A 13,842-nucleotide genomic window follows, 5' to 3' on the forward strand; every position below is an offset into this window, starting at 1 on the left:
TCCTTAAATACTGATTTAAGTAATCCTGGGGAGACTACACAGCAATTCTTCACTGAACACGAGTGAAAATGAAATCCTCTTTTCTTTATATCTCTCTCCAGCTCAACCTCAGTCGGATTCTCAACCAGCGCCCTCTGAACGAGCCGAGGGAGACGCTGGCAAGGACCAAAACGGCTTTCGCCACAACAGCACTGGCACGCCCACGCTGAGTAACGGCAACGGAATCCACCCTGGCATCGGTGGGGCTGGGGCCACGCGCACATGCTCCTGTGGTGCCAGCATAGGCGCGGGCGCCACGGGCGGGTCAGGCCCTGGCACAAGATCAGTGGCGACGACGACAACAGAGCAGCCACGGAAGCAGTCATCCATGCCTGTGTCGCAGAGGATGCAGAGGAAGTTGAGGTCCAGCTTGTCGGTCAACAGCGACAGCAGCAGACGCAGCAAAGGCAGTTCTACGGGTTCACAGAAAGCTCCTTTACCAGAGGGTGAGTATCTACACTCGAGGTGGTAACGAGTGAGCCCAAATTTACACACACACACGTTGATACACACTAACTTTACTAACACTTGATAGTGTGCATGCTTCTTCTTCTGCATCCCATCTATAAGTCATTGAGGCACCTCAGAACATTTTTGAAATTGCACTCCAGATACATCAGTTGTCAAAAACACCAATTTGAATGATGTTAAAACATTTGAAAATATGATTTATTGTGATTTATTTATTCTTTTTTTATTATAAGGACCAGTCACTAAACAATGTCAAAAAAGACATACACTGGTAGATTTAAGTAGTTGAATTTAAAAAAAAAAACATAATTGAAGTGAGTCACTACTGAATAATACTTAGAGAAACTAAGATATTGATAATAAATTCATACCTTCACTCACCTTTAATGATGGGAGTGCAAGACCTCTCATATTTATCACCCCCGTCAAGCAAATGACATTTTTTTTTCCTCTCCCCAGTCTTTTATTTTCTTTAACAACAAGTCAGATAGTCTGTTACCCGTGCGGGGAAGCCATCATTTTGTCAGGTGCAAGGCCGAGGTGAGTCCAGTAATGAAAGCGGTCGGCTGGTCCTCTTACCGTGGGGGGAGATAGGTGTGACCGTCTAACGAGGCCAGAGATCATGGGGTGCCTATTAAAAGATGTGACCAGCCTTCTTCGGGCCCCTCACGGCCCTCACACCTCTCTGGGCCCTTTCTGGCTCTCCCTGCATCCTGTCAGCGCCACCTCGGCCCTCATTAATAGGGCCCCTTTGCATCCCTCCTCCGACTTTTAGACTCTGTGGCTGTGTTTGTTGACATACATGTGTTTCATAGCATGGACAGCATGAAGGCTTTGGCATGTTTCTTCAAAGTGGAGGACCAATTCCTCCCTGTTCATCCAACTCAAGGCCGTCGCTGTTTTGTCTTTTTATGCAGGCTTTTACCCCAAGGTAACGGTGGAAAATAAGATGTGATATGTGTTATTGAAGGATTCACAATGGTCAGGTTGAGATTTATGTTTAAATGAAAGAGAAAAGTGGGCAGTCTGATCTTTATTTGATGATGTTTCCCCTGAAATATGCATCAGATTGACTTGTGGGCTGCGCAAAAACAAGAAGGCAGACGCACACATCCACACAACACATTGCACGAAAAGGTGGGATGCGTCCACCAGAGATATTCCAGACACGTCATGTTTTCAACATCTTAATTGGTAAATAACAGAAGAGAGAGGGTGTGAAAAAAAAAATAAAACAATAGCAGCTGTCTCATTATGGCTTTTGTGTTGCTTATTTGCCGGCGCGAGAGCTCTCAGAATCAATATGTTCGCTCTCAACTATTTATTTCCCCCCGGAAAACAGCCAAGCTGTGGTGTTTGAATGTTTACACGGATTAACATAATCTGTTTGCCTGTGAAATTAGCCTCCTAAACAGCCCCCTGAACACAGGAAATAAAAGGCGTAAGCTAGCAGGAGCTAACTCTGGGGATTCTGCCGCTCCCTGCGTTTTCTTGGCACACGCCGTTGGCACCGTAGCCAATCTGTGATAACACTGCAGCTTCTGAAGAGTCATTTACCACGCTGCTTTTGTTTAGTGGGGTGGGTTGTCTCAACTCTTGTCATCTAGTTTATGTTTTTTTTGTTAATTATGTGTAATCAGTTAAGGCCTCCAAGCTGCTTTAGCCTCATTTAGAGATTTAGGGCCAAGGCCGCCAGCTATAAACCTTAGTGTGTTTGTGTGTGTTGTGTAAGCTCTCCTCCAGCTTTGACTTTTCCCTCAGTCATACATTATAAACACGCCTGCTGCTGAAGTTCATGTGGTGAACCTCCACTATCCAGCCAACATCCGCTGCCCTCTTTACCCAAGTGTGCCTTCTGTGCGTTCCCATGGCCACCAAGGCTTTCTCTGATCAATCTCTCTCTCTTCATCTTCCTCTGTCTAGCCATCTCGTCCTCTCTCTCCCTCTTTGTGAGTTTGAATGTTTTGCAACAGCTTGCCGCTCTGAGGCCCATCCGGCTTGTTTTGTGTCATGCCGCTCCCTTTTTTTTTGATGTTAGCTTTCCAGATGTCTCAGACTATTTCCTCAGAGGCGCCGGACGCTGTTTTTTTGGCCCTGCAAACTCTGGGCTTCATCGCCGCTCGCTGACATTAAACAGGAGCAGTGTCAGTTGTGTGCTGTTCTGTCTGTTGGTTGGTTTCACTCTGTGTCTCTGTCTGCCTTTCTGTCTGTCTCCCTCTGTTTTCATGGCGATGTGCCTTGCGTCCAGATCTCTTGTGTACAGTATACGACCCCCCCCATCATTCCCCTCCTCTGTGCTGGCTTCTCTAAGATCCAGACTAATCGCTGGTGTTGAATTATACATCCAAGCGAATAGCTGAGATGGCCGGCCGCTGCTTAATGCCTGTGTACTGTGTTTATATCGTATTCAGAGACTACTGTTTCATTCTGAACGCTGGCATGGCTATACCCTCTGGGTCCTTCAAACTTTGTTAGGCTGAACTTTGAGGTTTTGGTGCACGGAGCTGTAGTTAGGCAGCATTTATTGTTCTTATGGCATTTTTTTGCTCCTTGGTCAGAGATGCACTTATCCACGTTACTTGTTCCGATTCCAGATAAGATCCCCAAATTTGATATCTGCTGATACAGATACAGTTATTTTTTTCTTGACTATCGAAGTTATTACCATTATTATAATTACTATTATTGTTCTTATTATTATGGTATTATTTGTAAGATTCTAGTAAAACATACAACATGCAAAAATACACCAAAGTCTTTTTAATTTAAATGTATTGCAAAGAAATCAGTCTGTTATCTGCATCCAATACCAGTATTGGATCGGTACAGGCCAAACCTTAATTCAGAGGGTCGTACACTAAAGTGGATGCCGGTTAAGAATGTCGTATGGGTTTTGTTTTGCCAACATGAAATAAATCCAAAATCTTCCCAACAGCAAATGACTGCATGTCCACATCACATGTTCAGTAGTGAGGGATTTATTCTCATGCATCTTCCATCACTGCCAGTGTTATGGCCTCAGATAAGGATAATAAGATGCATTCAAACTCCAGGCACCCTCACACACACGTGTACGCACACACTTGCCCGTTTCATGTTCCCTTCTCTATCTTGTTTGTATCACAGTCAGCTAGCTGCTTCTGGTCAGCTCTGCAGCCCTGAGCACCACAAAAATAGTGAGGGGAAAAAAGAAAAAATCCCCCTCTACTTTGATTAATCAAACATGAGCATCCAGCAGTCCGCAGCTTGCCTTCCCATGCCGTCCTCCACACTCTCCTCCTTTCGCTTTCCCTCTAACCCAATCAGTAACAGCCTCTTCTGACAGCTCAAGATGGGCTGATGAAAGTTATGCAAATGTGCCCTGTTTGTAATGCTATTTTTCTGCATACATGCACATCATGTCTTTTTAACACTCCAAAGCAGTGGCGCTGGGCTGGCCTTGGTTCAAAAAGGAGACAGCTGCAAGGGGTGTGTGCCAGGCACACTTGCGGAATGATAGTATGATTTAGTGACTTTGATACAACTACAGAAGTTGTGGTGGAGCAGCTTGATTGATGACAGCATAAATTGTGTACATTTATCTCTCATGCTGGGCATAAACAGGTTCTGTTCTCTATTTAATGTGTACTAACAACTTTTTTTTCACACCTTATTGTGTCCTTTCTTCTTCTTGTTCTTCTCTTCCTTAAGGAGAGCATGTCAATTAAGGTCTTTGATATGATTAAATTAATGTTTTTAACATCTCTTTATAGAGCTTAAGTTTAATTTAATGCCATTTATGGACTGAAGTCTCAGAATTTGGGAAGAAAACTCTGCAACCTGAACTTACTTTACATGTCATTACTAACAAACTGCATCAGAGGAAGTTTCTACGTAAGAATTAAATCTGTTCGACTCAATTATCTAATAGGCACAATGATTTTACGGCAACTAATTTGGCCATTCTGAAACAGAGTTGTGATGGTTAATAGGTATATTGGTAATTTATAGTGGAACTCTTCATCGCTATGAAACAACAAGCTGAAAACATGCCACCAGCTCTTTAACAGGAGTCTGTGGGGAGGTTAAATGTTAATCAGAGGTGTGAGCGTTGCCAGCATTAATCCACCTATTTACCGGGAGAGACTCTTGGACTTTGCTAATCATCTTTGTGTGATCAACCTGGCAGTTTGCATGATAATGCCACAATTATTTAATGGTCCGTTAATCAAAACTGCAGGAGAGGAATTCATTTCTTTGAATTTCTCTTATTTCCTTTAGCCCCCCTGCCTCGTTAGCCCTTGCCCTTTTGCCACATGCCTACTCCGTTCTGCTGTCAGCCTGTCCTCACTCACTCGCCCTGCTCCTTTTTCATTAATGTCTGCTAATTTGGGCGAAAATCAAATTTAATATGTTACAAATACATATTTTCATTTTCTTTGTTACGTGTCTGTTTTTTTCATCTCATCTATTTTGTTGATGTTTATTTTACTTTACAACTCGACACCCTGACCGGTTTGGACCCAGACTGCTGCGTCCACTGCATCTTGGCCTGCCTTTTCTGCGAGTTCCTGACACTCTGCAACATGGTGGTGGCGCAGGCCTCGTGCGGCGCGTGCACGTCAGAGGCTTGCTGCTGCTGTTGCTGCACCGACGACCTGGGCGACGACTGCAGCTCTCCCTGTGACATGGACTGTGGCATCATGGATGCCTGCTGCGAGTCCTCGGATTGCCTGGAAATCTGTATGGAATGCTGCGGCATCTGCTTCCCCACATAGGGAGGCCTGCGCTGGTGCAGACCAGGGTTCCTCTGTAAGGGGGATAACTGGACCCTGGATGGAAGAATGGAAGGAAATTGCTGCTGCTGTCACTTTGAACTCAGCAACAGACAGAGGGACTGTGTGATTGTGTGTGTGTGTTTGTGTTTGTCTGTCTGTGATGACTGTTGAGTGATTGTATAGTTGGGTAAAGCATGCTTTGAAAGACTTATTTTGACACTGGGCTTCTCCATCAAAACCAGCTCAGCAGGGGCTAAAAGTAACTCCAGATATATGAACAAGTTAGTTAAATCTTCGATGTGTAGTAAGTTGTTTTCTGTTATGTATTATCTCCTTTTACATAAGAAGTATTATCACAGACTGCCTTAAAGATTTTATTGTTACATCAGGAATGCTGTTTAATTGTATCTTTCCTCTTTGTAGTCATTCACATGACTGACGTGTTGTAGACAAAATGATGACATTCAGTACTCTGTTTTTCTTTGGGGATGCACGATATCACTGTCAGCCCCATAATGGGAACTTTAAGTAATTGGCTATTAATCATACTGAGATGATATCCGATAATAGGAAGCCCAAATCTTCTTTTTTTAATTAACCAAAATGTGCAGTCTCTACACACTACAATCGTTGGCGTATGTAAGTTTAAAGTTGGTGACAGTCTGCCAAAAAACAACAAAAACAACTATTGTAGCACGCTTTTCTCAATAGCTAGTGTTGTTTGAAGTACCCAGAAGTCATACTTGAGTAAATGTAAAGATACAGTGTTAAAATATTACTTAAGTAAAAGGGAAAGTCACTCATACGAAAAGTACTTGAGTGAAAGTCCTAAAGTATCTGATATTAAATGCAAATCACATAAAATTATCAGTTGTACAAGTAAAAATGAATTATACACATATTTACATGTATGTATATTATGGGTTGATCGATTATCGGCCTGGTCAGTTATCAGATTCAATATTGGAGCACTTTTCCGATTTTTGGAATTGGTGTTATATTTTTTATGTGAGTCAAAAAAGCAAGTTAATCTAAACTTACATTTATTTGGCTCTGCTGCAGCATGTTATCTGAAAATTAACTAGTAACTAATGTTATTGAATTAATGGTGTGAGAAAAAAGTGCAATATTTGCCTCTAAAATGTAGTGGAGTGGAAGTATGAAATAGCAGAAAATGGAAATACTCAAGTAAAGTACAAGTACCCCAAAATTGTCTGCAAGTACAGTACTTAAGTCAATAAATGTGACAGTTTTTACAACATGATTGTAATTTGTTATACACATTCCATAAGTGTTCAGAGAGGAGGGAAAAAATCTGAGCTTTACCACAACAAATCTGATATTTAATCCTCTTTACTGACTACATCCTAGCCTTCATTACCCTCAGGTTTTGCATAAACTACAGGTTAGTTTTTTATAAAATACAAAAATGTGAAATTATCAGATTTCGGTATCGGAGAGGCAGGTAATTATCTGTGGTGGCGGAAATAAAAAATCCATATCGTGCATCCCTATTTTTTCTCTTTTTTTGTTTTTATGCTCAAAAAGAGGTTGCAGTCTTCATACTGTACAACACTGTAAAAGGTTTATGTGACATATTTTTAGTTGGATACTGTAGTTTTGCAACACAGACTTTCATTTACACATATCTACTGTAGCACTGTAGAGCTGTTGAAACTGATATCAAAGTATCAAAGGTGAATCAGGACATCAGAATCTGCTATTTGCTTAAAGCCAAAGATAAAGAATGTGCTTGTTTTTTGCTCTGTTTTATTTTTTTATTTCAAGCATTTTTTTTTAACCATAGTGGCCTTCTGTTACGAAAGAAACCTGCACAAAAATTGCTGATAAGCTCATAATGAATTGTCAGATCTTAAATCCTGGAAAGTCTATGAAAACATTTTGTACGAAAGAATCATCTCTGGATTTGGCCATATTTGAAGCCATGGATTTACTGGAAATACAGTGTGGATACTCACATTTTTTTACACAACAAAAAGGGGTTTGGACCAGCTCGCTGTACAGTTTCTGCAACGTTAAGATAAACAATGTGTACAGCTTATGTCTTTATTACTATGAGAGTCCTCCTCCAATGTTGGCCGTCGACGATTAGGCTTTGTCAGCTGTGTGTGGTACAAGTCTTTCCTGTGATGCTATACTACATACATACTGTTTGAGTATGACTTGTTGAACGGCACTCTGTGCACGAGGGCCGTGATAAGGAATTAAAAAATGGTGACCCTGGTTGCCATGTAAGCCGCTTTCTCGGTATGAGGCCCAGGGGCTCACAATACAAAAAAGGAATCATGGACTGTCATGTTGAAATGGTAAACTAATGCAGGGTAAAGGCAGTTTTTGTCTCCTTTTTTTTCCTGTTGCTTAATTCTGTGTATCTCGAGATGAGTTTGTGGTGAATCACCAACGGAGTCATTTTCCTGTCGTAGAGATCCGCTTTGATGTTGTTTAAGTGATGATACTTAATGCTGGCCCTCATTAGCACTGCTTGCTACATGGTAACAAAAAATGTCCCTTCCTAACGCCAACATAGATAATGTGCTGTCATGCACAGCTCGTCTTAATGGCGCACTGTTATTGTGTGTAAGTAGGTTGGATAGGCACCTCTGCAGCAGATAAAGTGCAGAAAGTAAACCTCATTTTCATGTTTATGATTAACTCACGCCACAAGTTTGTTACGGGCTAGAGAGTGTCAAGAAAACACTATATAGATAATGTGAAGAATTCATCTAAAAAGAAAAAGTGTGTACATGTAGTATCAGTAGTTGTCCTCTTATACTATCCTGTTGTATGTTTTCTGTTTTTTTACTCTGTGCCTCTTACACTTGATCCTTCTCAATTTCATCTCGATGCATCATTTCTCAACTTGGAGTTCACGGCTCCTTTTTAGTAGTTTTGTACATTATCTCAAAGAGAATCATTTTTAGAAAATAAAACATTACCAAAGAAACACATGATTGTTTTCCATATACATTCTGTGTCCATTATTCCATCATAAGACTAGCAAAATCTTCTCAGTCCAGTCAGGTAATGCCCAGTGGCAAAATGTGACCCGCAAGCCTCTCTTCTCTTCGAATATGGAGTCTTACGTATCTTGTGTGACAAACAGGTTATAATTTACATTTTGTATTCCAAACTCTAGGTGATAGGTCTTAAAAGTCCTCAGAAGACACTGTTGTCACATGAAAATGTCTTTTTCCCCATACTGATACTGCTTATGTGCATGCTCAGTCTAGAGACTTTTCCACCACCATCTAACTGGTTCCATCCTGGTTCTCACCTCTAAATTTGAACTGTTTGGAACATTTCAACTAAAACTTAAGTGGTTTGTAATGTGTCACGTTCCCAGCTCGAACTAAACAATTGCAGGTTTTCCCTGACCTGAAATGGGAACTGATGTTGGACGTGTCATTCTATTTATTGTGCAAAGCCCTTCGCTGATGATGCAGTTTTGATCGCAATGGTTCCTAGACTCTTAGATGGAACTGGTTCAGGAATTACAGCTAATTTGGTGGCTGAGGGGTATGAATTGTTTTACAGCAGTTGTCCAAACAGATGTTCTCACCCATGAAGTCAGTTGGGAGTTCACAGTAACAACTGGAATTATTTTATTAATTACAATCAAATGCAACAATTGGTTGTTTAATCAATCAGATCATTTTCAGCTAAAGTACCAACTATTTGCTGTTTTCAGCATTGCAAATTTGATTTGATAAAACACTCAATATCTTTGAGTTTTGGACTGTTGGTTCAAAAAAACAAGACATTTGAATACATCTCCCTTGGCTGTGGGAAATTACTGTACAATCGGCATTTTTCAGTATTTTTTTTCTGGTGGTTTATAGACCAAATGGCTAATTGATTAATCAAGAAAATGATCAGCGAGATTGGTCGATAATAACAATGATTGCTAGTTGAAGCCCTGATATTAAATGCAATTTGAAGACCGCTCGGTACTGGAGCTGTTGTCACTTTCCCTCCACTTGTCTTGTAAATGTTCTGCTGCTGCCGTCAATTTCTTCTCCTTCCTAAGCTGTGCCTTTCATCTTCAGACTGTCTCTAGTCCTGGCTGACATCGCTTAACGTGCGTCGTTATTGCAGCAATCTTCAATTATATCACAACGTCGTGTCTCTAACCCGAGACCTGTGTGTCCTGAGCACAAATGTTGACGGGCAGCTGTGCAGCAGTAAGTGTGAGTTTCATGGTGGCCACATCTGTAACCTCTCCCCTCTGCTTCCCCCCCCCTTCACAGCTCTGTGTGGCACATTCCTTCTCCTCTGGTCCTTTCTCTATTAGAGAGGATGCTCACCTAGCAGCAGCGTTAGCGCCAACATGGAAACATGGCCAACAACACTCAGTGAGGTCATCAAGGAGCAGGGACCTCCTGGTGGCTTGAACAGCGGTCTGACCTTCAGCCGACACCACCCCCTGTTAACCCCTCAATTAACCTCCACGTCAGCACCCCTGCTGGGAGAGCAGAGAGGAAGAACCCCCCCTCCTCTTTTCCATTCTATCCGTTTTTCCTTTTATCATTTTCTGCCTGGATACACCGCAGCCCCGGGAAAAATTACCATCTTATTTCACTAATGCGTTTGGGAAAATATCACTGTCCAGAAAGTCTGTAATCACACAGGAGTTGTACTTTTTTTCTTCCTTTTCTTTCACTTTGTTCCGCGTTCACAGAGGAGGGCTGGAAATATTAAAAACTCCAGGTAGAGTGTGCAGTGACCTTTTCACAAAGTCGTCCACCTTTCCACTCCTCTAATCAATCCCCCTCTGATCGCTCACTGTGTGCCGGATTGTAATGTCACAATTAGGACGGCTCCATTGTTTCTGTTTGCCGTCTGGGGAGAAATTCAGCACTTCTCTGATCTCAAGGTCATTTCTCTTACGATATTAAATAAATTAGGAGTGCGGCTCCTCTGACTAGCCGCGTATTCATCCATCCATCCTTCCTGCTCAATTGGGTGGGATGCAACTCTTTCACTCAGAAAATGAAAGTCTGCTGCCCTCGGCCACAAGAACAAATTACCGCTTCTGCTGCAGCTTTATGTGAGGGGGGAAAAAAGCAGATGGGTGCATTAATGGTGTTTTGTTTCCTTCATATTCATATTGGAGGTAGACCTGAGAGTTGTATACTGGTAAGATTATAACCATATTATAATTACGCATAATGCGACTAATTAGACAGGACAAGAGGAGGTGGCAGTTAATGTGTGACACCTCTCTTTTATTCAACATCTGTTTTGCTCCAGATGGAACATTGGTGCTTGTTTTTGAAAATGCAACCGCGCTCGCTTTTTTTTTTTTTTCTCCCCCAGTCCTCCGTCAATCCATAGGATCCATAATAGCCGTCATTACCTGGCTGTTAGCGTTGGGGTGATTTTGATATATTTATGATATTGTGTTGTGAGTCATTAAAGATAATGAAGCAGATGCAAAACCTGTCAGCGTCTGCAAGCAAGTTTCGAATCCCGATCACATTAGGGAAAAATCACTGGCATTGTTGTATTGTGTCGCAGCACGTGTCATTATAGGTTGTAAACATGATAGTGTTTGTGATACAGAGGATCGTTGCTGAATTTTTAAAGGGACGATTCACCCAAAAATCAAAAGCACATGTTTTTCCTCTGACCCGCTGTGCTATTTATTTAGATAGATTGTTTTGGTGTGAGTCGCCACGATTGGGAGATATAGGCTCTAGAGATATCTGGTAAAGTATGTTTATAGCACTTGGGGATTACCACTGCATTTATGAAAAAAGCAGTATGAAAGCCTTTTGAATTGCCTGCAGTGATGTGACTCAGTGGCTGAGTTTCACAGTCCAGTGGTTAAGCATTGGACTCTCACAACACTGTTGGACTCACTATGATATGATTAGAAACTAAATGTTCAAAATGTATACAGCAGAACCAGAGATATCACCTTTGATATCCCACAAATTTGGCAGCTGAAACCAAAAGAATCTACAGGGATAAACAGCAGATTAAAAGTAAAATTGTATTTTTGATTTTAGGTTGAACTGTCCCTTTAGATAACAAACAACATGAGGCATGTTGGCTTAAACCTTCCAACCCCTCATACTCCTCCTCCTCGCTTGTGCCAGAGTTTGAAAAGACTCAACCTCGCTGTTTAGACTTGTGGCATGACATTAAAAGAAGATGAGACGATCTTTCAGAGGGCTGTGTCTAAGAGGAAAAAAAAAGAAAAAAAGAGGGGAGTTCAAGTAATGTCACTCTCAATTAATCTCCTCAGGTAGTGGCCCCATTAGCCTTCCCACACAAGGGCCTGGTTTACAATGCAAATAGGGTCATTACCTGAGGAGTGTAATTGACTTTGACAAGAGGCCGGAGAGGCCGTCCGTCTCGCACCACGTGTTATTTGTTTGCTTGTTATTTCTGTCGCACAAATTATTGATGTGGTTTCCCACATGAAAAGTGCATAAAAATTGCATCAGCAGTGGCGGAGCGCTGATCACAGATGCTTTCCTTTGTTTATTTTTAGTGCCACGCGTCTGTTTAATTTTGTATACTTTTTACACAAGAAAACTCGAAAATTCCACACTCAGAAATTGTCTCAGAACAGAGTGTGAGCAATGAAATGTAAATGGTTTCCAAGTGAAAGATTTGTCTTCTTTGTTCCCCTCTTGTCTTAGAGTAACAATGTGTGATCGCACTCATACCTTAAATATTTAAAGACCCCCTTTTGCTCGAGCTTTGCTGCGGTGCATGGGCCTCCGACTGCTTCTAATCTCCTTGTTACCTGGAGGCGTCGCCACGGCGATGCAAAGATAACGCGGCAGTCGGCGAGATCACGAGACTGGGGCTTTCAAACCTCCTGGATGGGGCGCGGTGAGGTTCAAAGTTGCTGCCACGCATCGTTGCCCCCGTGAAGTCTGCGCCGACAACATCTGCCGGGGAGAACGTGAGAATCAGAGAGGAATGAAAGGAGGGTAGAGATGCCGGGATGTTTTCAAATCATTTCCTTTCTTCCTCGACAGAGCTGAAAACAACTCCTCCTTCCCCCTCCTCGCACCCCTCCTCCCCCCAAGTTCAGATTCCACCTTACACTGCAAGTGGAGTATTTTTTTGTTTGTGTGCTTGTCTTCGGGAAAGCTCTTACGGATGCCTGCGCTGGTTTCTAACAGAAGCCGAGGTCTTGAACCTGTGAATAAGACATCAGCTTAAAGTTGCGCACTTTCAACTTTTCTATTTTCCTTCCGCCCCTCCGTCTGAAAGGCAGTGGACCGTGGGAGAGGCAAATTGAGAGGGACGTGCGGACCAGAGATGCCTGTTTATTTGCTTGTACACGCTCCTTGAGCTATAAATTAGATGTCACCATTGTTACATGTCATTTCGCTGATGTGGACGTGTTGCGGTCTCCCGAGCAGCACTTTTGATTGTTTGTTCTTAACATCACTTAAATGAACGCCGACTCCGCTGGCCTCCAGTCATCTGGATCTCGTGGGTTGATTGGCAGGTTGTTTAGCAGGGGCGCTTATTCTGTAGCAGTTTATCTGAGGGTTCACAACCACATACAGAGCCGGATATGTTCATGATCACATCAGCTGCTCGGTTAAAAAAAAACAAAAAAAACAAAAAAAACAACAGACAATTATTGTTTTTTAGAAAGACCCTGAGATTATTTGCTTTTGAAATAAAGGCGTCCTAGACAATCTAGGTTTCAATCATTGGGTTTTTTGTGCAGTTTTCTTGGAATTCAATGGAAGAGAAGGTCGGTTGTCGTCGTTGGTCGCACAGTGCTCTCTTTTTCATACGTTAGGATGTGCGTTTCCCCTCTGAGATTAACTGAGACCATTTTGCACACCAGAAACTCTGTTTATTTTTCACAGCTCCCACCAGAAATTCTTCCCACTGAGCACGGGCAACCAACGGAAAACTTCCCTCGCGGTGGTTCGGAAGAAAAAAAAAAGAAAAAGGGATGTTTACAGAGCTGAGATGCGTGTTTGTGTGTCCGTGTCTCCTCTTAACCCGAGTCTGCCAAGCTACCCCGCCCTGACACACTGCAGAGAGAGAGAGAGAGAGAGAGAGAGAGAGAGAGAGAGAGAGAGAGAGAGAGAGAGAGAGAGAGAGAGAGAGAGAGAGAGAGAGAGAGAGAGAGAGACAGAGAGAGAGAGAGAGAGAGAGAGACAGAGAGACAGAGAGAGAGAGCGTGTAGTAGCTTACCTCCCTCCATGCAGAAAGAAAACACGGATCAAGGTCTTAATAACACCAGCCATTGTGGCAAATATATAGGACTCAACTTTCCGCTTGGAGCAGCCTCTTCACATTGAGTTAACATGAGTGACAGGCAAAGCCTCTTTCTCTCATACACACACACAAGCACACACACAAATAGGCTGCGTTTAACATGCCTTGTAACAAAAACACAAGATCAAACAAACACGTTCACATGGGTGTTTTTTTTTCCACATCCCCCCCCCTTCCTTCAACAAATAAATGAGGAATTAATTGTTTGTCAGATCTGATAAATTGTGTTCCCCGTCTTGGGCTGTTAGCCTTGTCTCTACAAGCTCCACCACCACAAACAACAACAAAA

The 13,842-nt window shown here is 42.3% G+C and overlaps 1 protein-coding gene across 7 annotated transcripts in view; it reads left to right on the plus strand.

Moving 5' to 3' along the window:
* mdfic (MyoD family inhibitor domain containing) overlaps positions 1–13,842 on the plus strand; it is a 150,263-nt gene that overhangs the window by 15,020 nt on the left and 121,401 nt on the right. For 6 of the 7 annotated variants that reach the window (XR_005078851.1, XM_037121371.1, XM_037121372.1 and 3 more), the window contains exon 4: positions 102–485. Coding sequence is in view for 6 of the 7 variants with exons in the window: in XM_037121371.1 (XP_036977266.1) it covers positions 102–485 (384 nt within the window). In the remaining variant the exon portion in view is untranslated. Of the gene's footprint in view, positions 1–101; positions 486–5,016; positions 6,738–13,842 lie in introns of those variants that run through there. The other variant, XM_037121374.1, reaches the window with a different exon arrangement.

This window comes from Acanthopagrus latus, chromosome 14 (genome assembly GCF_904848185.1).
Source record: "Acanthopagrus latus isolate v.2019 chromosome 14, fAcaLat1.1, whole genome shotgun sequence".
NCBI classification, from domain to species: Eukaryota; Metazoa; Chordata; class Actinopteri; order Spariformes; family Sparidae; genus Acanthopagrus; species Acanthopagrus latus.